Below are 20,987 nucleotides of genomic sequence, written 5' to 3'. Positions count from 1 at the left end.
AGGGACATTACAGTAACACTTTCTTAACATCAATGCACACCATAGGCAAGGCTCATGCTATTGCATTAGCAGACATCTTTTCCAAATTAACTTGTGTTCCTCTTGGTCAAGCACAAGATGCTACACTATGATGTACGTTTCTGACTTTGGCAAATTTTGCATCCTTTATTGGGGAACGTTTTCTTATTTCTAAGAGCTTCAATCCTACCTTCATGAGATGCATGTTAAACCTTCTTTTGTAGATTGTGCAAAGGCATTGACTACAAAATACAAAAACAACACTAATGACCATGACAAGATTCAAGTATGACTCATAGTATGTCTAAGTTATGTAACTTCACTCAAAGAATAACTAAATACAAAATAAACTGGATGTATACAATAGCATTATTATCTTTAAAATTGTGAGTAGTCCCAAACTGTTCGACCTATTCATTGGAGCACTCTTTGCAAGCAATATAAACTTGGAATGAGAGAAAGGCTTTAACATACAGGCACTATACATAGTAAACCATCCATTACTTGAAACTCAAGTATTAGTGTTTCATGGAACCCACACCTTTTCATAATCTAGGGTCCTCCTTGTGAGATTTGGTTTCTTTATCCTTTCGACAAGAATACCAAAAAATATTTTTCCAGCATCTAGACCACCTCCACTGATCTGGTAGGTGCAGTTTTCATGACCAAAAGTCTCAAAGTTTTGGATCCATGGAAAGCTCCCATAAAGTGACAAATCGGTGCCCACTTCTTAATGAGACAAAGCTGATCTTCCACCTCTTCTATTGCCAAGCTGATTTTTGGAGGGTCTTCCATCTTCAAATAGCAATATTCTCATTTCTTGATGGAACATTAGTTTTGAAATGACATTTTGGGCATGAAATTTGATGAAATCATGTATGGTTTCAACCATTTCCTTGATATTTTGGGTTCTTCTTACCATAGTTTGTAAATTCTAGGATTAATCTCCGAGTTGTTGCCAAGTCCTCCCAATTTATTTTGATGGGTAAGTTTTCACAAGTTTAACTCTTGGGATTTTATAGATGCAAAAAAAAGGGGCAAAAATGTCAACACAAGTACTACACTGGTTAAAAATACATTGCTGACATTCTTTTGCCATAGAACGTTGCATTTTCTCTTTCAAGATGTCAATTTCTAAGTTTATAAATTTTGTAATTCAAATTTACAAAAAAGCATGTTTCTTTAAGAGATTTTAATCTTTGACACATTCTAAGTTGTCAATTTTTTCCTGTCCTTCCCAGGTATTTGTCGAACTATGCTTGTTACTATTGGTCAGATGTTGGCATAGGAGGCAGCATCTACGGGAGGAAGTGGCTATAGCATGACGATGCTGGTCTAGAGTTAGTAGTTTTAGTACAAATGTTGTTTAGCGGAAAAACATGTATAAATCCTCCAAACTAACTTGATTCGAAAATTACCTCTGGGACAGGAAGGCCAAATGTAACACCAGACAATGTTGCTTTTATTGTCTCTACTGCTCCAAGAAAAGGGGCTCCTGAAAAACAGATCAATAAAGTAAAAATAAATATTACATTTAGAACGAATTAGGACCACATAAATACTCCCATTTCTCAAACCAAACTGTAAGAAAATATGCAATGGAAAGGAGTCAGACCAACAGCAAAATAAGCATAGATATGATCGTCCAACCATTGGTTATAGAGCTTGGGAGCAATTTCCAGCTTCAGCCACTCTAAAAAATAGCGAAAGACATTGTTTCCCATTGAATGCGCAAACACTAATGATGGGCCTCCACGAAGCTTGAGTGCCGTTTCAAAAGTCAACCTGAAAAATCAACTGCCAGAGATAATGAGCACAAATAGGATATACAATAAAGAGAACCACCTTAAAATATTGTTATAAAGGACCAACACTTACGGGCTTTTGAATCAAAAAATGTTGCCTCACTAACTAAATTTACTATTGATGTGATCTCAATGTCCTCTACCAAAAAGTAAAAAGCATTCCAAGCTAACAATGGTACACTCTAGAGAAGAGACTTACTGAGGCATTAAGTTCCCTGCATAAGTCATTATGCCAAGAAACAACCATTCCTTGAACAAAATTTTCAATGTAGAGTATGTATCCATATAGATAGGGGATCTGAACTGTAATCAGAATAATATTTGTGTTTTAATTCATCAACACAGATCCTAAGTTATATATAACTGATAAACTCAGGTAGACCATTGTTCTTTATATGTCTTTCTTAGAACAACTCTTAAACATAGAGTTGTGAAGCTATTCAAGTGATGGAATCTATAACATGAAATCTACAAACAATAGAGTGAATAAATGAGTGAGAATCAATCAGAAACAAATAAAAAGGATACAGATTCACCCTGGAAACTTCCAATAAGGAGAATATCCAACTACATAAGCCTGTGCCTCCTTATGTCAATTCTAATCACCAAGGATTCAAGCCATCTGCTCCTTAGGGTTCCCAAGGACACTGCAGGACTAATACAGCACTTCTACAAGTCTCTTCTAAACTTACCATGAACTAAAACTCAATAAAAAAACTGACTGCATCTTAAGGTCAGAATCATAAACTCGTAATTGAAAACTATTACACATCTTATTTCTCATGGACTCTCTTACAACAAAACTCCCCATCATTGATTCTCTTCCACTTCATGCCAAGTGGCTAAGGATGAATTGCAAAATAAATCCCCTACTCAATGCCTCTTACAACCAATATTGCCCAGCACCTAAAAGAATGTTCCATTCCACATGTGCCTCACTGGCATCCTTTCTCACTCATCAAGTTATCTTTGGAGATACAAATAATAATAAAATATTAACAACAATATAATCCTAACATTTGTATCACAACAGTGTTCGCAAGGACTTGTAAGGCGGTTAGTCAAGTACACAACTCTACTACCGAGAGTGGAGATGAATCAATAATAGATGCCTCCTTTTTAACTTTGGTGCAATTATAACTATTTAACCTTCAAACTGAAAGCCGAAAGAAACTGTAAGAGAAACAAGAAAGCAACATAACCACACATGAGACGGTGCACAAGATTTTACGTGGATAACCAAGTTGGAAAAACCACTCTGAGAAATGCTGCTAGAATTTACTGTCCTAATCTAGCCTCGCAGTTGAAGAATTACAGGAGTTTAGGGCACCAACCCAGTAATTGCCAAATCCCCTTCTATGAGCACCAACCTAACCAAGAGTAAAATTTAATGAACTGAGCACCAACTCTTTGACTATACGATAGATACGAATGATTACAAATTATGTGATTAAACATTCATAGCTTTCTGATTTATCAAATTAAATCTCTCTGCAAATTTTATGTAATCTGAAAATAATCTACAAATTATCTTCTCTGTTATCTTACTTTTTTGATATTTTACAATATGATCACTTGATGAAATAAAATCAGACTCTTATTGCCAACATGGATATTGAAAATCAGATCACTGTTAAATAAATCTGTGTGAGAGTGAGTGAGTGAGTGAGAGAGAGAGAGAGAGAGAGAGAGAGAGAAACAATCATGGTTATACCTGTCAATCAGCCTGAAGAGTTATCTTCCTTCCTCCTTTAAACCATGCCAAACTTCAACCCTTAGCAAATGGTGGTATCTGAATATTTGACCTATTTTGTGGAAATGTTCAGAATTTTACTCATCACTGATTTCAAGAACATTTAATCACCACATATATGTCATACATTCTCTCTTAAAATATATTCTTTTAAACTCTTCTCTATTTTGGGTGGCAATTTTGTAAGTCACTATGACCACTACTTACAAAGTTGTGGATAGTTTGCAACAGACAGTTTTTTAGGATCAATTGCAAAATAGTGGTTCCAACCATTGCATGTGAGACACAGTCTCTACTAATTCTCATGGAAGGCTCCCCCCTCTTATTGCTACTAGAATTAACATAACACTTACCTACTTTTTTACACTAAGCTAAATCAGGGTGGGTCATTCATTTTATTCTCTTATTTCAAAATAGATGTTACTATTGCAAAACAAACTTAAAGCAATAGTGAAATTCACTTACAAAGCATTTGTTGGAGCAACCATTCCGATAAATGGAAGATTAGACATAAGAATAATCTTCAACGTACTAGCATTTTATGTAACCAAGAAACTTGTGAAAGCTCGAAATCTTTCCATGGCTTCTTACGAGATTTTAAGAACGAGAAATAAACTTATGTGCAACTCAAAGTCTCTAGCACATATTCCACCTCGTATGCACAAACTGAGAAAGTAAAAGCAGCACAAAGTCTCCAAGTTACCTCTTTGTCTGTGTGTCCTATAATAGCTTCAAACTTGATAAACAGCTCAAAGTCTGCAAGATTTTGTTCAAATCCCTTTTGAACAATAGTACAAAAACTCACAATTAACTCAAGAAAATGCCGTCACATCACAGTTTGGATTGGCACAAAGTCTCAAAATAACTTACTTTTTTTATTCGAAGCAATTTAATCTTCATCCAAGCACAAAGTCTTAGAGCGTGGATATACAAATTGACACAGTTTTCTTGCATAGCCAAAAGATGAAAAATACAGTGAGCCCCCTCTTTTATTTGTAGAAGAGGAGTGGACAAAAAGGTTGAGAAAGAAGGGGAAACCCTTAATTACCTTGGACTTATTGAAGATTACAAAGCCTAATGCACTTGTAATCTGATTACGTGCTACAGCTTTACACGTGATACTATCACATGTAATTACAACTTGTTACCTAATTACATGTAATTTGTAAACAATGCTACACCTATTTATAAAGCATCTGAAAATGATTAAGTGTCAGACAAGACACGACTTCCACTACATCATCCTTTTTCGGTCTTCATGTTGCTACATGATGCTCTGTGTTTGAACTGTTCAGGTTTGGGATCGTCTTGAATTGGAATGAGAACCCACATCCTTGATTGTTCTACATCATAGTGGTTGTTACTAGGAGAGTACCTTTTCATGACCATTTCATTCTTGAAAGCATTCTATGCTCTCCTCATTCCATTTTTCACCTCCTTGCACAAGCATATATAGATAACTGGTGAGACTTTTCTCTTGTAAGTGGGGTTTTTAAGTCCCACTACAAGTCAGGAAAGTACTTGTGGCCTACAATACAAACGTGTTTTAAATGCTCATTTTCAGCTTTGAGAAAAAGTCAAAATGTGCTTAGAAAATGATTGTAGGTGGGTTTTATCCTGCATTACATAATGGGGAGAAAACCTTTGTCTTTCATGCAAGAAAAGTTTATGGACGGGATTTTTACTCCTGACTGCATATTAAGCAAAAACACATACTTGGGTTTTTTCTTTGTGGGAAGAACTTGTATCATCTGGGAAGAACTTTCAGTGAAATTTAGGTAAGACCCTCACATTGTTTTGACAAACAATGTTCTCAAACCAAAGACCACACAAATATAAAAACAAATCTCTCAAATTTTGATAACTTTGGATCCAGGAAAGACCTCCAATCTGCAGCTATATGGGTAACCAGCAGATACCAAATCTTCTCAAAAAAGAAGACAAAACTCAGTCCTCCACAAATCTCTGACAAATGGTCATAAATGAGAGCCAAAATGCATTAAGACAGGAAGCCAAAGACCTGTTCAAACTTGCCCCACGCTGATCTTAGATGCCATCACAAGCATAGATGTAATGATAAGAAAAATAGTGTCATTGATGTATAAATGCAGTTAGTGGAAGTGCATACAAGCTGGAAAAAATAAAAGTATTTTTTTGACCCTGGAGCGGACTTCACTTAGTATTGCAAGTTTTAAAACTTGTATCTGTCCCTCCAAATGTCATTTAGAGCCTTTGAATGTCCTATACAGGCTTTTGAATCAATGTTGCAGGTGTTGAGAATGAGGCTTTTGTTTAAAAACAGCCCATACTGTAACGTTCTGCAGACTCTGATAACAGGATCAGACTTCAAGATCAAAGTCTAGTTAGGTTCAGGAATAACCTTGGCAATAAATCTTATATTCAGGTCTGAATATGCAGATAAGATGACTGTAGATCCTGGTATATGTGCAAACTGGAGTACTGAAATTGTTGCTAAAAACCTGTGAGGTTATGAAGGCTTGGAGATCAACTGTAAGTGTGCTGTGTGTCTCCAAATTGCCTTGATTGCCCGCCTATATATCCATATTAGAAGGTATGTCCCTTAAGGGACATAACCCTTAGTATTTAACAAGTGATTAATTCACTCTAAGTCGGCGACCATAGAATAGTTGTTAGTTAGTACTAACTAAAGTTAGTTAAGGAAAAAACTAAAACCTATTACCAAAGATCGCCGGCACCTATAGAGGAAGTATAAGTAATTACAAATGCCATTAAATGGAATATATAACAAGGAGAGTTAGGCACGATCTGCACCCATAGACCTGTGGATTATCCAGGTTTACTTCTTAACACTCCCTCTTAACCTGATAATCCTACAGAGAGATATCATATCTAGCAACATCAATACAAATGTATAGGAAAGAATTAATACTCTATATCTGTCTATCTCTTCTTAATACATAGTATCATAAAACACATGATACAAAGTCATATTACTAAACCTGTAATATGACAAATCACTGCTACTAGTGATAAGACACATGTTGTGACTCATAGAAACTGGTATTTCTAAATCACAACTAGATCCTAAATTTAAGATCTACCAGAATACAAGATAAACCCGAAGAATTTCTAAAATTCTTTCTTTATCCAATTTGTGACCCATGAACATGTCAATGTCACAAGACAATCTAAAATTCACCTGGATCTTATAGTAAAATCTACTGTTAGGACATTATCTAAGAGATCGTCACCTCTCATAATGCCTTTTGCAGAAGTATTCATTATTTCAGAGATCGTCACCTCTAAATAATGATTACACATGGTGGAGCCCATAAACAGTCAATAGCCTGACAAAATAAAATTTTATTTTATTAATAATCAAAGAGTACTAATGAATTACAACTCAACCATACCAAGTCTTTTTCTGAAATGTTCTATCTTTACTCTAGATAGAGGTTTGGTGAGTATGTCTGTTGTCTGATCTGCGGTGCAAATGTATTCCAATTTAACAAAATTCCTATCTACCATATCTCTTACATAATGGTAAGGAATTTCAATATACTTGGATCTATCATGGAAAACTAGATTCACTGAGAGCTTGATGGAACTCTGATTATCACAATGAATGATAGTAGGATTCATGGCTTGCCCAAATAATCCCACAAGCAACTTCCTCAGTCATACTGCTTCTCGAGAGGCCATTGCTGCTGCAATGTATTCAACTTTTGTGGAGCTCTAAGCTACTGAAGACTGCTTTCTGCATATCCATGAAATCATAGCTGATCCTAAACTAAAACAGCATCCTGAAGTGCTTTTCTTGTCTTTAACACTTCCAACCCAATCTAAATCAGTGAATCCATGCAAATCTAAAGCAACTCTCTCATATTTGAGTCATAATTAAGAGTACCTTGTAGGTATCTCATAATGTGTTTAACAGCAACTAGGTGAATCTCCTTAGGTTCACACAACTGACTTAAGGCATGAACCGCATAGCAAATATCAGGTCTTGTATTTACTAGGTACATCAAGGACCCAATTATCTGCATGTAAAGAGTAGAATCTATTGGAGGTGATTCTGCAGCTGCTTCTTTAAGTTTATGCAAATTGGTCTCCGTTGGAGAAGACATGGACTTCCAGTTCCACATTTCGAATTTCTTCAAGATATTTGAAGTGTACTTCCTTTGATTCAGTATGATACTATCAACATTCTGTCGCACTTCCAATCCTAGGAAGTAATGGAGAAGACCAGAGTCTTTCATCTCGAATTTTCTAATAAGATCTTTTTTGCACTGATCTATAAGATGATCATCACCTGTGATTAATAAATCATCAACATACAATATCAATATTACCATACCATCTTTATCTCTTTTATAATACAAGTTCGGATCGGCTTCATTCTTAGAGAATCCTAAGCTAGTGAGATATTTATCAATCCTTTCATACCAGGCCCTGGGAGCCTGTTTAAGCCCATAAAGAGCTTTCTTGAGTCGGCAAACAAAGGCATTTGGATCATGGGTTTCAAATCCTTCTAGTTGCTCTATATAGACTTCTTCTGAAATCTTCCCATTGAGAAATGTTGTCTTTACATCCATCTGGTGTACCTTCCATCCCTTAGATGCGGCAATTGCTAAAACAGCTCTAATGGTATTATATCTGATGATAGGAGCAAAGGTTTCTTCATAATCAATTCTTTCTTTCTAAGAAAAACCTTTGGCTACAAATCTGGCCTTATATTTCTCAATACTTCCATCAGCAGCATGCTTTATTTTGAATATCCATTTGAAGAAACAATGGATTTCCCTTTTGGCCTTGGAGCTATTTCCCAAACATCATTTTTCATAATTGATTGATATTCTTTTGTCATAGCTTCTTTCCAGGCTGGATGTTTAATAGCATCAAAAGGATTGGTTGGCTTTGTTTTGGATAAATCAATCATATTTGTTGTACAACCAAAGAATCTTTTAGATCTTTTACTTTCTCTAACTAATCCTGAAGGTGCAGCAAAATCTTGAGCTGCTTCAACTGTTTTTATGGCCCAAAGTGGTCTTTTCTTTGAACTTTCTTCAAGGTTTATTTCATCTTCGACCTCTTGTAAGTTCTCTCTTTGGGATTCAGATTCACTTATTCTTTCAGAATTTGATAAAGGAGAGGGTTCATGGGAATTTATTGCTCTTTTAAATGCAAGATCTTCCTCAAAGATTACATCTCTGCTAAGTTCAATAGTTTTTTCTCCAAGTATGAAAATTCTATATGCTTTAGAAGTTTCACTATACCCTACAAAGATACCCTTCCTTCCAAATGGTTCTAATTTGGTTCTCTTTTCTTTTGGCACATGAATGTATATAGGACATCCAAAGATTATGAGATGACTCATATTAGGTTTTATTTTAGTAAATACTTCTTCAAGGGTCTTATCTTTAAGATAGGAGTGAGGGCTTCTGTTTTGGATGTATACAACAATACTAGAGGCTTCTACCCAACGATAGTATTCTAGATTTTGGTCAAAAATCATAGCCCTAGTAGCTTTTATAATTGTCTTATTTTTCCTTTCAGCTACCCTGTTTTGTTCAAGGTTATAAGGAACAGTATACTCCCTCTTGATCCCTAATTCTTTACAAAAAAAAATTGAACAAATCTGAGGCATATTCTCCTCGATTATCTGTTCTATGGGTTTTAATTTTATGTCCTGAAAAATTTTCAGTTAATGCTTTGAATTCCTTAAATCTTTGTAAGATTTCTTCTAATTCTTTGCATTTAAAAAAAAAAATCCATGTTTTCCTAGAGAAGTCATCTATTAACAAGACATAATACCAGAATTCTCCAAGGGAGGCAACGGACATGGGTCCACATAAATTTAAATGAATTAATTCTAGTACATTATTTGTTTTTCTAGTACTATCATGAAAAGGACTTCTAATACTTTTACCTAGCGCACACCCTTTGCAAATACTAGGGTGATCTTGGTTTAATTTTGGTAATCCGATAACCATCTTTTCCATAGTAGATAGGGTTTTAATGTTTAGGTGCCCTAATCTTCTGTGCCATATTTCGTTTGAATCTTCTGATTTGTGAACAAGGGCTTGAATGGGTTCTATAGTCAATTCATACAAATATCCCTTTCTTTGACCAATTACTTGAGCTTTCTTGATGGAAGAGTTCTTAGCCCAAGTTAATACTTTGCCATCCACGAATGCAACATTGTGTCCATCATCTTCTAACGTTGTAATTGATATTAGGTTCCTTTTTATCCCTGGTACATATAATACATCTTTAAGAAGAAAAGTATTTCCTGTCTTTAGTGTCAAAGTGCAGCTCCAAATTCCTTTAACTGAATGTGCTGAGTTATCACCAATAGTAACTTCACCGTTAACTTTCTCGGACAAGAAATCTAGAGTTTCTTTGTATCCTGTTATATGCCTGGAGGATCCACTATCGATTACCCATGCCTTATTTGAGATTTCATTTGATAAGGAGGAATACAAAACACAATTCTCTGGATTATAAGTTTCTTCTTCTCTAACAACATTTGTGCAATTCGCTTGTTGTTTGGTGTTTTCTGGACAATTAGATCTATAGTGTCCAAATTTTTCACATTTGAAACATTTTATTTTTGATAGGTCTTTCTTGGGCTTTCCATTCTTCTGATTTCCTTTATTTTTCTTGAAAAAATTTTTCTTGCCTTTATAAGAGTTGGCATTAAGAACGTGAAGTTCTTCATCTTCCACTTTAGGTTTTCCTCCTTTCTTTAGTTCTCTTGATTCTTCCTGAAGACAATCATTCTTAAGTCTGTTAAAATACAGAAGCTGATCTCTAGCACTTATTCCTTGTGCAAATGTTTCCCATGATTCTGAGCATTAGTTCGGTGTCATTTATGATGGTTTCTATGCTTGACAATTCATCACTAATAACAGCAACTCTTAGAAAATAGGAGTTTATTGATTCTGCTTTCTTTATTTGGATGTGATTTAGTTGTCTCTTTAGTGCAAGGACCCTTGTTGCATTATTTACTTCAAATGCATTCATCATATCGTAGGCAGTTTGGTGTTTTGTAAGCATAGGTACGATGTCATTCTTAACTCCATCCAAGATGATTTGAATGGCTTTCCTATTTCCATTGGTCCATATGGATTTGTGAGGTTCAACGGGTGGCTGTTTGGATGCTCCATCAACAAACTGTCTCACATTATTTTCTTCGAGAATCATTGAGATTCTGAATTTCCATACTTCAAAATGTTCCTTTCCATCGAATCTGTCGTCAAGCCTGATTGTATATGCCATTGGAAATGAAGGATAACTACTGGATATAAACAGGTCTGATAATTGAAAATCTACAAAGCCCTAGATCTGATAACCTGTCTCTGATACCATGTAATGTTCTGCAGATTTTGATAACAGGATCAGACTTCAAGATCAAAGTCTAGTTAGGTTCAGAAATAACCTTGGCAATAAATCTTATATTCAGGTCTGAATATGCAGATAAGATGACTGTAGATCCTGGTATATGTGCAAACTGGAGTACTGAAATTGTTGCTAAGAACCCGTGAGGCTATGAAGGCTTGGAGATCAGACTGTAAGTGTGCTGTGTGTCTCCAAACTGCCTTGATTGCCCGCCTATATATCCATTTTAGAGGGTATGTCCCTTAATGGACATAACCCTTAGTATTTAACAAGTGATTAATTCACCCTAAGTCAGCGACCATAGAATAGTTGTTAGTTAGTACTAACTAAAGTTAGTTAAGGAAAAAACTAAAACCTATTACCCCAGATCGCCGGCACCTATAGAGCAAGTATAAGTAATTACAAATGCCATTAAATAGAATATATAACAAGGAAAGTTAGGCACAATCTGCACCCATAGACCTGTGGATTATCCAGGTTAAGTTCTTAACACATACATGCTTTGGAATTTCAAATACAAGCTGTAGATGCCCTATACAGGCTTTCTGAAGATGAGTACAAGCCTTGGAAAAGTAATGATGGGCTTCTCATGAGTGATTACATCCAAGACACTGCTGGTGGTTTGTGTTTTTGATAAAAACGGCCTTTGATATGCCCTTAACAACCTGCGCAAGCATCAAATACGGGCTTTACAAAGGGCAAATGCCCTCTAAATCACTGTCTTCAGCCTAAAATGAGTTTAGAAAGAAAAACAGACATTAGAATTTTAAAAATTATGCCCTCTAATCAGAACGGGCTTTAACAACTCATTTGCATGTTATTACATAGGCATTTCCCATATGCAAATGCATTATAAAAGTCACCACCATGAGCTATGACATGATTCAAAGTCCCAGGTGCACGAGTTAAAAAGGCAGATTAAAACATGTAAAGGCCTCAAAAATTGACACTTGGTTCAAAACGGGCTTTTTAGATGCATACGCATGTTGCATACAATGTAATGACCTTCAAAATCAGCATTACGAGTTTTAACATGACCCTAGGGCAGAGTTGCATTGGTCTCCGTGCATTTACAAACATGTAAAGGCTATAAAAATCATTGTCTAGCTATAAAGGGCATTTGAGAAAATGTTAGGTCATAACATGTATGTGCAATGACCTCCATAATCAGCACCTTGACTTAAAACAGGATTTTGGGAAGTCATTACATGTCAAAACATGTATGCCAAAACATGCAATCACTTGTACAAATGCCACCCCTAGTCATGACGGGCTGTTTCGGCCCACTTACATGTTAAAATATTGATTTTAAAATACATGCAATGCCTTCAAAAACCACCAATATGAACTTCTGGGAACATAATCAATATTCAACCTTGATTTAAGATATGAAATGGTCCAAAACTTCGAAATCTTTGGCATATAGTTTAATATTTAAACAGGTATGGGCTTCTCATTGATAACTACAGGTAATTTTAAAAAGTGAAAATATGTAATAAGACTTTAAAAGTCCACTATTACATTAAAAATTCATATATCCCCTTGCAAACATACAAAGATAAGAGTTTTATTTCTATTTTAGATGTAAATGCACTCATACTGATATGCAATGGTGAACAAAAAGTCCACCAAGGTGAGCCTTTTAATTAAAGAATAAATATATGCAGTCGAGCTTAAAAAGCACAACAGCTGAATTCTTAATTCTTTAATAACTTTCGATAAACAACTCCAATTAAGGCCAAAGAAAGCTCGAAACAAGCGAAAATTAAAATGCAACAATCCCAAGGCAAAAATAAAACTAAAAACAAAGCACACCACCAAAAAAAAGAAATAAACGACTCAAAGGTTGCTAAAAATCAAGTTCATGCAATTAGGGAAGAGAAACCTGTCATGACATGAAAGATGATGATAAGCTTGATGGAAACCTTCAAGAAGGATGCACAAAAAGAGTGAAATTTAGGACAACTCATGGATGACAAATTGCCTTTATAACACACCATTCAGAGCATCAAAAAATCAAAGGACACACCTAGGAATATATGACAGGGTTGTCGCATTTTGTGATCCCAAAATTGAGGACAATACTGTCTTACCTTTTTCACTCGCATATACTTCACACACATCTCCAACCATTCAAATGAAATTGCTTATATAGAAATGTCTAAAGTGCTCGGCTATGCATATAGTTAGGAAGTTTTAAGCAATTGTAAACAATCTCCAACTACCAACCACCACCCAAACTTACTCATCGTGGTTTATTTCATTCTCCAGCAAGGTGACTTTATAAATATGTTTATTGATAGAAATCAGGCTTCAAAAGGCTATCAAAAGTCTACATAATACATAATTGATTCATTGCTCAATAGTATTATAATGTTGACACAATGAAATCAATCAAAGAAAAAGAACAATCTCCATGGCCAACTGTTGTGTGTGGCAAAAATATGAAGCATCTTCTCAATCCTTATGATCTCCAGTCAATACTTATGAAACTTCATAACCATTCTCCATTTGATACCTGTATAGATTGTTGTCTCAAAGGCAATATACACAGGCCATGAAAAGGACTTATGCAATGAATACTGACCAGTCATGAATTACTGAAATGGAGAAAATGCAGATCACGTTGCCTTCAAACACAAGCTATAGAAGATCAAACATTCTAAGTCAAGATCTGAAAATCAACCATCCTAACTACATATTGCTGCACCATCCTCATACATCAAGATGAGCGCCATCCTCTTGGAAGGGAACTAATAAGGATTGCACGATGCATGGAATTCAAAATTGCCATGAGAGTTCATCTATTTGTAATGTCCCCTTTTTCAATCAGTCCAGCAATTGTAGGATTAGTCCATCACTATGACCGTCGTGGGCCAATTGTTTGGATAGAGGGCACATTGGTTCACTGTAACCTGCTATTTTAGGACATCTCCAGAATGCAGAGCGGTTACTGGCTAGGTGTAGGCACATCATATTTTTGTTTGGTTTTAGCTTAAGGAACTTATTATTTATAGTAAGTCAATTATCTTGGCAATTACTATATTTGGCAGTGGCTGCTGAAGGAGGTCATAGTACAATGCAGTGTCATAAGTTGCAGTTTCCTGCTACCTTCATTTGGAGTGTTTCTCAATCAAAACCTCCATTTGCAGTGGAAATTACTGGTTGACTTAGGAATTACTAAAATGAGCATAATTAATCATATTAAATAACTTATAATAAAGTTAATTAATAAAGTCACTTTAATTGAGTGACTTAATTTTATTTGAAATGGTGCCTAAGTCAACACTATGGAAAAGCACAAAAGTTATATAAGTAATGCGAAGGCTAGGATGGGTGGAGAGTGTAATGTCCCCCTTTCTAGAGCAAATTTAATAACAATAGGAATTAGAATATAAGATGCAATGATAGAAAATATAAGAATAATTAATAAAATATTATTATAATGATATATTACTACAATAATTATAATTACATTGACAAAAATAAATAATAAATTCCATAATAAGTAATCATAAAAGAAAATTAAACCAGTACAATATAATGCACTATTACAATAGTAAATAAAAATAATTAAATTACATTAAATGTCTTACTTACAATTAGATATTATTATAGTATTGCCAACTATAATAATTATATATTACTTTTTCTAAATTATATATAAAAACTCATAATGATATTATATAATAAAACCTAATAATAAAAAATAAATAGTAATGATAATTAAATTAATAAGGAGAAACTAATCTTAATTGAGTATGGATTAAAAGTAGAATGGGTAGTATATGAGACATGTCTCCTTCAAAGCAACTCCTCATTCCATGAAGATAGTATAAAAAAACATTCGCATTGGTCAATAAGGGATCATTGAGGAGAGATAAATATCAGATGTAATGGTATTGAGCAGACATAGCCCAAAACTATAATAGCTCATGCAGTGCCAAGTATAATGAATCAAAGACATGTCACCAAAAGGGATTCAGCAAATATACTATATTATTTATTTGCCACAAAGGAACTTAGAGAGTTTTAGCAATAGACACCATGAATGATATAAAGAGCACACTCAATAAGAGACCATCGGCAAATAAGTATTGATTCAAACCTTTATTTTAATATTATCAAAGGTGATATGTTAATACTAATCCTTTATGTTGATGACCTACTACTTACAGGAGAGGATCATCTTCTTGTTCAATGCAAAAGGGACTTGGCTTCAGAATTCAATATAGGCATGGAAGTTTGGCAGAAACTTGATGGTAGTCTTCTGAGTAAAGGAAAATACACTATCGAAATTCTAGAAAGATTTGGGATGTTAAATTTTACAGTGATGTCCACACCCATGGAAACCAACTTACATAAGTTAAAAGACATAGCAGCAAAATCTAGATTTGCAGATCCTACCCTTTATAGACAGATTATTGTATCTCTGATGTACAAGGTTAACACTCGACCTGATATTTACTATGCAGTGAATGCTTCGAGTCAGTTTATGTGTGAAGCACGAGAGATGCACCTCATTGCTACAAAACATATATTAAGGTACCTACAAGGTACTGCTGGATATGGTCTGAAACCTATGAAGGCGAACCTAGATCTACATGGATACTCTGCTTCAGATTGGGCTAGGATTGTGACTAACTGGAAAAGCGCATTTGGTTGTTGCTTCAGTTTGGAATCAGCCATGATTTCTAGGATAAGCAGAAAGTAGTCTCCCGTAACACAAAGTTCTACAGAAGTCGAATACATCGCAGCCTCTATGGGAGCTAGAGAAGCAGTATGGTGTCGGAAGTTGATCGTGGCACTATTTGGTGAGCCCCTGAAACCTACTACTATCCACTGCAACTATCAAAGTTGCATCAAGCTCTCAGTGAATCTAATTAAACTAAGCATATAGAATTCATTACCATTATGTGAGAGATATGGTTGAAAGGAATGTGATCCAATTGGAGTATATCAATACAAGTGATCAAACACCAAACATTCTCACCAAGCCTCCCTCTAGAGTTAAAGTTGAACACTTCAGAAAGAAACTTGGTATGGTTGAAATGTGGTTTATTGAGACCAAGTCTCAAAATTGCTTTATTTGCTTTATTTGTCATATGTGTGACTCAATGACTTTATGGGCCCTATGTACATTAGTGAAAGGTGACGATCTTTCGGATAATATACACTTGTATCGAACATTGAAAGTGTTAATTTCATAACTTTAAATCATACTGATCTATTCTTGCATTAAATCCCTTCCTAAGTCATTATATAATTGTCTTATCTTCTTAATAGGTATTGGCGCCTATCTTGGACAACCGGTTTATGAACTAACTAATCTCCTTGCTTAGTTTAGGTACTAAACTAAATCTTGCTTGGAAAGTTGCCGATTTTGAGAGATCAGTCAAAGTCAACTTTGGAAGGGACATGTCCTTTGTAAGGACATGCCCATTGGTTCTATATTTAATAGGGTGTGGTTGTAGGTAAAGGACACACAAGAAGAACATTCAGTCTGCTCCTTTAAGCAAGTCTGCCCTATCCAAATAATTGCAGAAATAGAACATTTCAGAATATTAAAGTTTTATGGACATTTCCTTATACAAGTCTATAGAAGGAAAATCATCTTCAACAAGCACATAGAAGGTATTATTTAAGTCTGATTTACAACAGAATTTGTAGATATTTTACATGGTATCAGAGCATTTAGTAGTCAAACCTAGGCTCTTCGAATTAAACAATCAAAGTTAGTATATCTAGCAACATTCTCCTATCTTCAATGGCATACACAATCAGACCCGAGGACAGGTTTGATGGGAAAGAACACTTTGATGATTGGAAATTCAAAATCATGATGATTTTTGAAGAAAATGATGTGAAAAAGTTTGTTGATAAAGCATCCAAGCACCTAATACTGAACCTAATAAAACTATCTGGAGTAAACGAAACAGGAAAGCCATGAAAATCATATTAAATGGAGTAAAAAATGAAATAGTACCCATGTTAACAAAACATTAAACAGCATTTAATATGATGAATGCATTATTGAATGCATATGAGGTTAACAATGCAACCAGAGTCCTCGCACTAAAAAGGCAACAAAATCATATACCGATAAAGAAGAGAGAATCGATGAATTCTCACTTCCTAAGGGTTGCTAGTCTAAGAGATGAACTTGCAAGTATAGGAACCATAATTGATGACAAAGAATTAACATTGATGGCTATAGATGGATTACCACATTCATGGGAAACATTCGCACAAGGAGTAAGTGCTAGAGACAATCTTTCTGACTTCAATAGACTTAAGGGAGATTGTCTTTAGGAAGAATCCAGAAAACTTAAGAAAGGAGGAAAGTTGAAAACTGAAGACGAAGAACTTCATGTTCTCAACATGAATTCCTATAAAGGTAAGAAGAAGCACTTCAAGAAGAAGAAGGGTAATCAAAAGAATGACAAACCTAAGAAAGATTTATCCAAAATAAAATGCTTCAAATGCAAAAAGTTTGGACACTGCAAATCTAATTGCCCTGAGAATTCTAAACAACAAGTAAATTGTACAAGCATTACTAGGAAAGAAGATAACTATAATCCTGAGAATTTTGTACTGTATTCAGCACTATCAAATGAAGTCTCAAGTAAGGCATGGGTGATTGATAGTGGATCATCTCGACATATTACAGGATACAAAGAAGCACTAGACTCTATATCAAAAAAAGTTAATAGTGAAGTCACCATTGGTGATAATTCAACACATTCTGTCAAAGGAATTGGAAATTGCATCTTGAAACTAAAGTTGAGTAGTTCTCTTCTTCTCAAAAGAGTACTCTATGTACCAGGAATAAAAAAGAATCTAATCCCAGTTACAGCGCTTGAAGATGAGGGACATAATATTGCATTCATGGACGGTAAAGTAATAACCTGGGCTAAGAACTCCTCATTTAAGAAAGCAAAATTGATTGGTCAAAGAAAGGGGTACTTGTATGAATTAAATTCAGAACCTAGTCGACCTATTCAAACCTTAATTCATGGAGCTGCTGATATAAACAAAATATAGCACAAAAGGTTAGGACATCTAAATTTCAAAACCTTATCAACTATGGAGAAGATGGTTACTGGTTTACCTAAACTAAATAAAGAACACTCAAGCACATGCAAAGGATGCATCTGGGTAAGAACACTAAAAGTCCATTTCATGATAGCACTAGAAAAAATAGCAATGTATTAGAATTAATCCACTCAGATTTATGTGGACCTATGTCTGTTCTTTCTCTTAAAGGATTCTGGTACTGTATACTTTTTATAGATGACTTCTCCAGAAAAACTTGGATTTACTTCTTAAAATGTAAAGAATCAGATGAAATGCTTGAGAGATTTAAAGAATTTAAAACCTTAATTGAAAACTTATCATGACATAAGATTAAAACTCTTAGGACAGATAATGGAGGGGAATTTTCCTTAGATTTGTTTAAAGAGTTTTGTAAAGAAACAAAAATTAAGAGGGAATATATCATTCCTTATAAACCACAACAAAATGGGGTAGCAGAAAGGAAGAATAAGACAATTATAGAAGCTACAAAAGCTATGATATTTGATCAAAATCTAGCATATTATCTTTGGGCAGAAGCCTCTTGCAGTGCTCTCTCTATTCAAAATAGAAGTCCTCACTCCTACCTATGAGATAAAACTCTTGAAGAAGTCTTTACAAAGGTTAAACCTAATATAAGTCATCTTAAGATTTTTGGATGCCCAGTATATATACATGTTCCAAAAGAAAAGAGAACTAAGTTAAAACCTTTCGGGAGGAAAGGTATTTTTGTAAGGTATAGTGAAAGATCTAAAGCATATAGGATTTTCATACCTAGACAGAGAAATATTGAACTTAGTAAGCATGTAATTTTTTAAAAAGATTTAGCATTCAAATGAGCCCTAAGTTCTGGAGATCCCTCTCCCTTACCTAGTTCTGAAAAAAATATTGAATCTAAGTCTCAGAGGGAGAAAATTAAAGAAATTGAAGATAAAATTCAAAATCTCAATCTTGAAGAAACTCAAAATTCTAAGAAAAGACCACTTTGGGCCATTAAGACAGTAGAGGAAGTACAAGACTTTGTTGCACCATCTGGAACCTTCAGAGAAAGCAACAGACCCAAAAGATTTTCTAGTTATGCAGCAAACATGAATGATTTGTCTAAATCAGAACCAACCAATGTTTCAAATGCTATTAAACATACAACTTGGAAGGATGCCATAACGGAAGAATACCAATCCATTATGAAGAATGATGTTTGGGAAATTGTTCCCAGTCCTGAAGGAAAATCTGTTGTTTATTCCAAGTGGATATTTAAAATCAAGCATGTTGTTAACAGTAGCATTGAAAAATATAAAGCCCGATTCATAGATAGGAGATTCTCTCAGAAAGAGGGGATTGATTATGAAGAAACCTTTGCGCCTGTTGCCAAATACACCTCTGTAAGAGCAGTCCATGCTATTGCAGCATCGAAGGGATGGAAAGTACATCAAATGGATGTAAAAACAACATTTTTGAATGGAAAGATTACAGAAGAGGTGCATTTGAACCAACCTAAAGGATTTGAAACTCATAACCCTAAAAATTTTGTTTGCAAGCTCAAGAAAGCTCTCTATGGTCTTAAATAGACTCCAAGGGCACGATATGAAAGAATTGATAAGTATCTCACTAGCTTAGGATTCTCTAAGAATGAAGCTGATCCAAATCTTTATTATAAATGGGATAAAGATGATATGGTAATTTTGATACTGTATGTTGATGATTTACTAATAGCGAGTGATGATCATCTCATAGATCAATGCAAAAAAGATCTAATCAGAGAATATGACATGAAAGATTTAGGACTCCTTCATTACTTCCTAGGACTGGAAGTATGGCAGAATTCTGACAGCGTCATACTCAATCAAGGAAAGTATACATTAGATATCTTGAAAAGATTTGGAATGTGGAACTGCAGGCCTATGTCTTCTCCCATCGAGACTAATTTACATAAACTTAAGGAAGCAGCAGCAGAATCACCTTCCATAGAATCTTCTCTTTACAGACAGATGATTGGGTCCCTTATGTACTTGGTAAATACAAGACCTGATATTTGCTATGTTGTTAATGCATTAAGTCAGTTTATGTGTGAGCCAAAGGAGATTCACCTAGTTGCAGTCAAACACATCATGAGATATTTACAAGGCACTCTTAACCTTGGGCTCAAGTATGAGAAAGTTTAATTGGACCCACATGGATACACAAACTCGGATTGGGCTAGAAGTGTTACTGACAGGAAAAGCACTTCAGGATGTTGTTTCAGTTTAGGCTTAGCAATGATATCATGGATATGTAGAAAGCAGTCTTTAGTAGCACAAAGTTCCACAGAAGCCGAATACATTGCAGCAACAATGGCGTCTCGGGAAGTAGTTTGGCTTAGAAAGTTACTTGTGGGATTATTTGGTCAAACCATGAATCCTATGATTATTCATTGTGATAATTAGAGTTCAATCAAGCTTTCTGTGAATCTAGTTTTTCATGACAAGTCCAAGCATATCGAAATTCCTTACCATTATGTAAGAAATATCGTAAACAGGAATACTGTAAAATTAGAATACATTTGCACTACAAATCAAACAGTAGATATTCTTACCAAGCTTCTCTCTCGAGTGAAGATAGATCACTTCAAGAAAAGACTTGGTATGGTTGAATTGTAATACATTTGTATTCTTTAAATTATTAATAAAATAATTTTATTGTTAGGCTATTGACTGTAATGGGCTCCATCGTTTGTATACATTATCTAAGAGGTGGCGATCTCTGAGATAATGAACACTTGTATAAAAGACCTTATGAGAGATGACGATCTCTTAGATAATGTGCTAAACAGTAGAGATCTACTATAACATCTAGATGAGTTCAAGATCACATTGTGATGTAGACATTGTTATGCCTATAAGTCACAATTTGGAAAAGGAAGAATTTCATTATTCTCCAGAGTTTATCCTGTGTTCTGGTAGATCTTAACTCACGAT

General features: G+C 34.8%; 1 protein-coding gene across 2 annotated transcripts in view; it reads right to left on the bottom strand.

Annotated features, from left to right (window-relative positions):
- Positions 1 to 20,987, bottom strand: part of PSAT1 (phospholipid sterol acyl transferase 1) — a 285,872-nt gene that overhangs the window by 141,490 nt on the left and 123,395 nt on the right. For both annotated transcript variants that reach the window (XR_016358477.1, XM_089808807.1), the window contains exons 4-5: positions 1,634 to 1,803; positions 1,437 to 1,513 (exon numbers count right to left, since the gene is read on the bottom strand). Coding sequence is in view for 1 of the 2 variants with exons in the window: in XM_089808807.1 (XP_089664933.1) it covers positions 1,437 to 1,513; positions 1,634 to 1,803 (247 nt within the window). In the remaining variant the exon portion in view is untranslated. The remainder of the gene's footprint in view (positions 1 to 1,436; positions 1,514 to 1,633; positions 1,804 to 20,987) is intronic.

Source organism: Cupressus sempervirens, chromosome 11, assembly GCF_028749045.1.
Source record: "Cupressus sempervirens isolate cs-2001-9-10 chromosome 11, ASM2874904v1, whole genome shotgun sequence".
NCBI classification, from domain to species: domain Eukaryota; kingdom Viridiplantae; phylum Streptophyta; class Pinopsida; order Cupressales; family Cupressaceae; genus Cupressus; species Cupressus sempervirens.
This window is presented reverse-complemented; position numbering and strand designations above follow the sequence as displayed.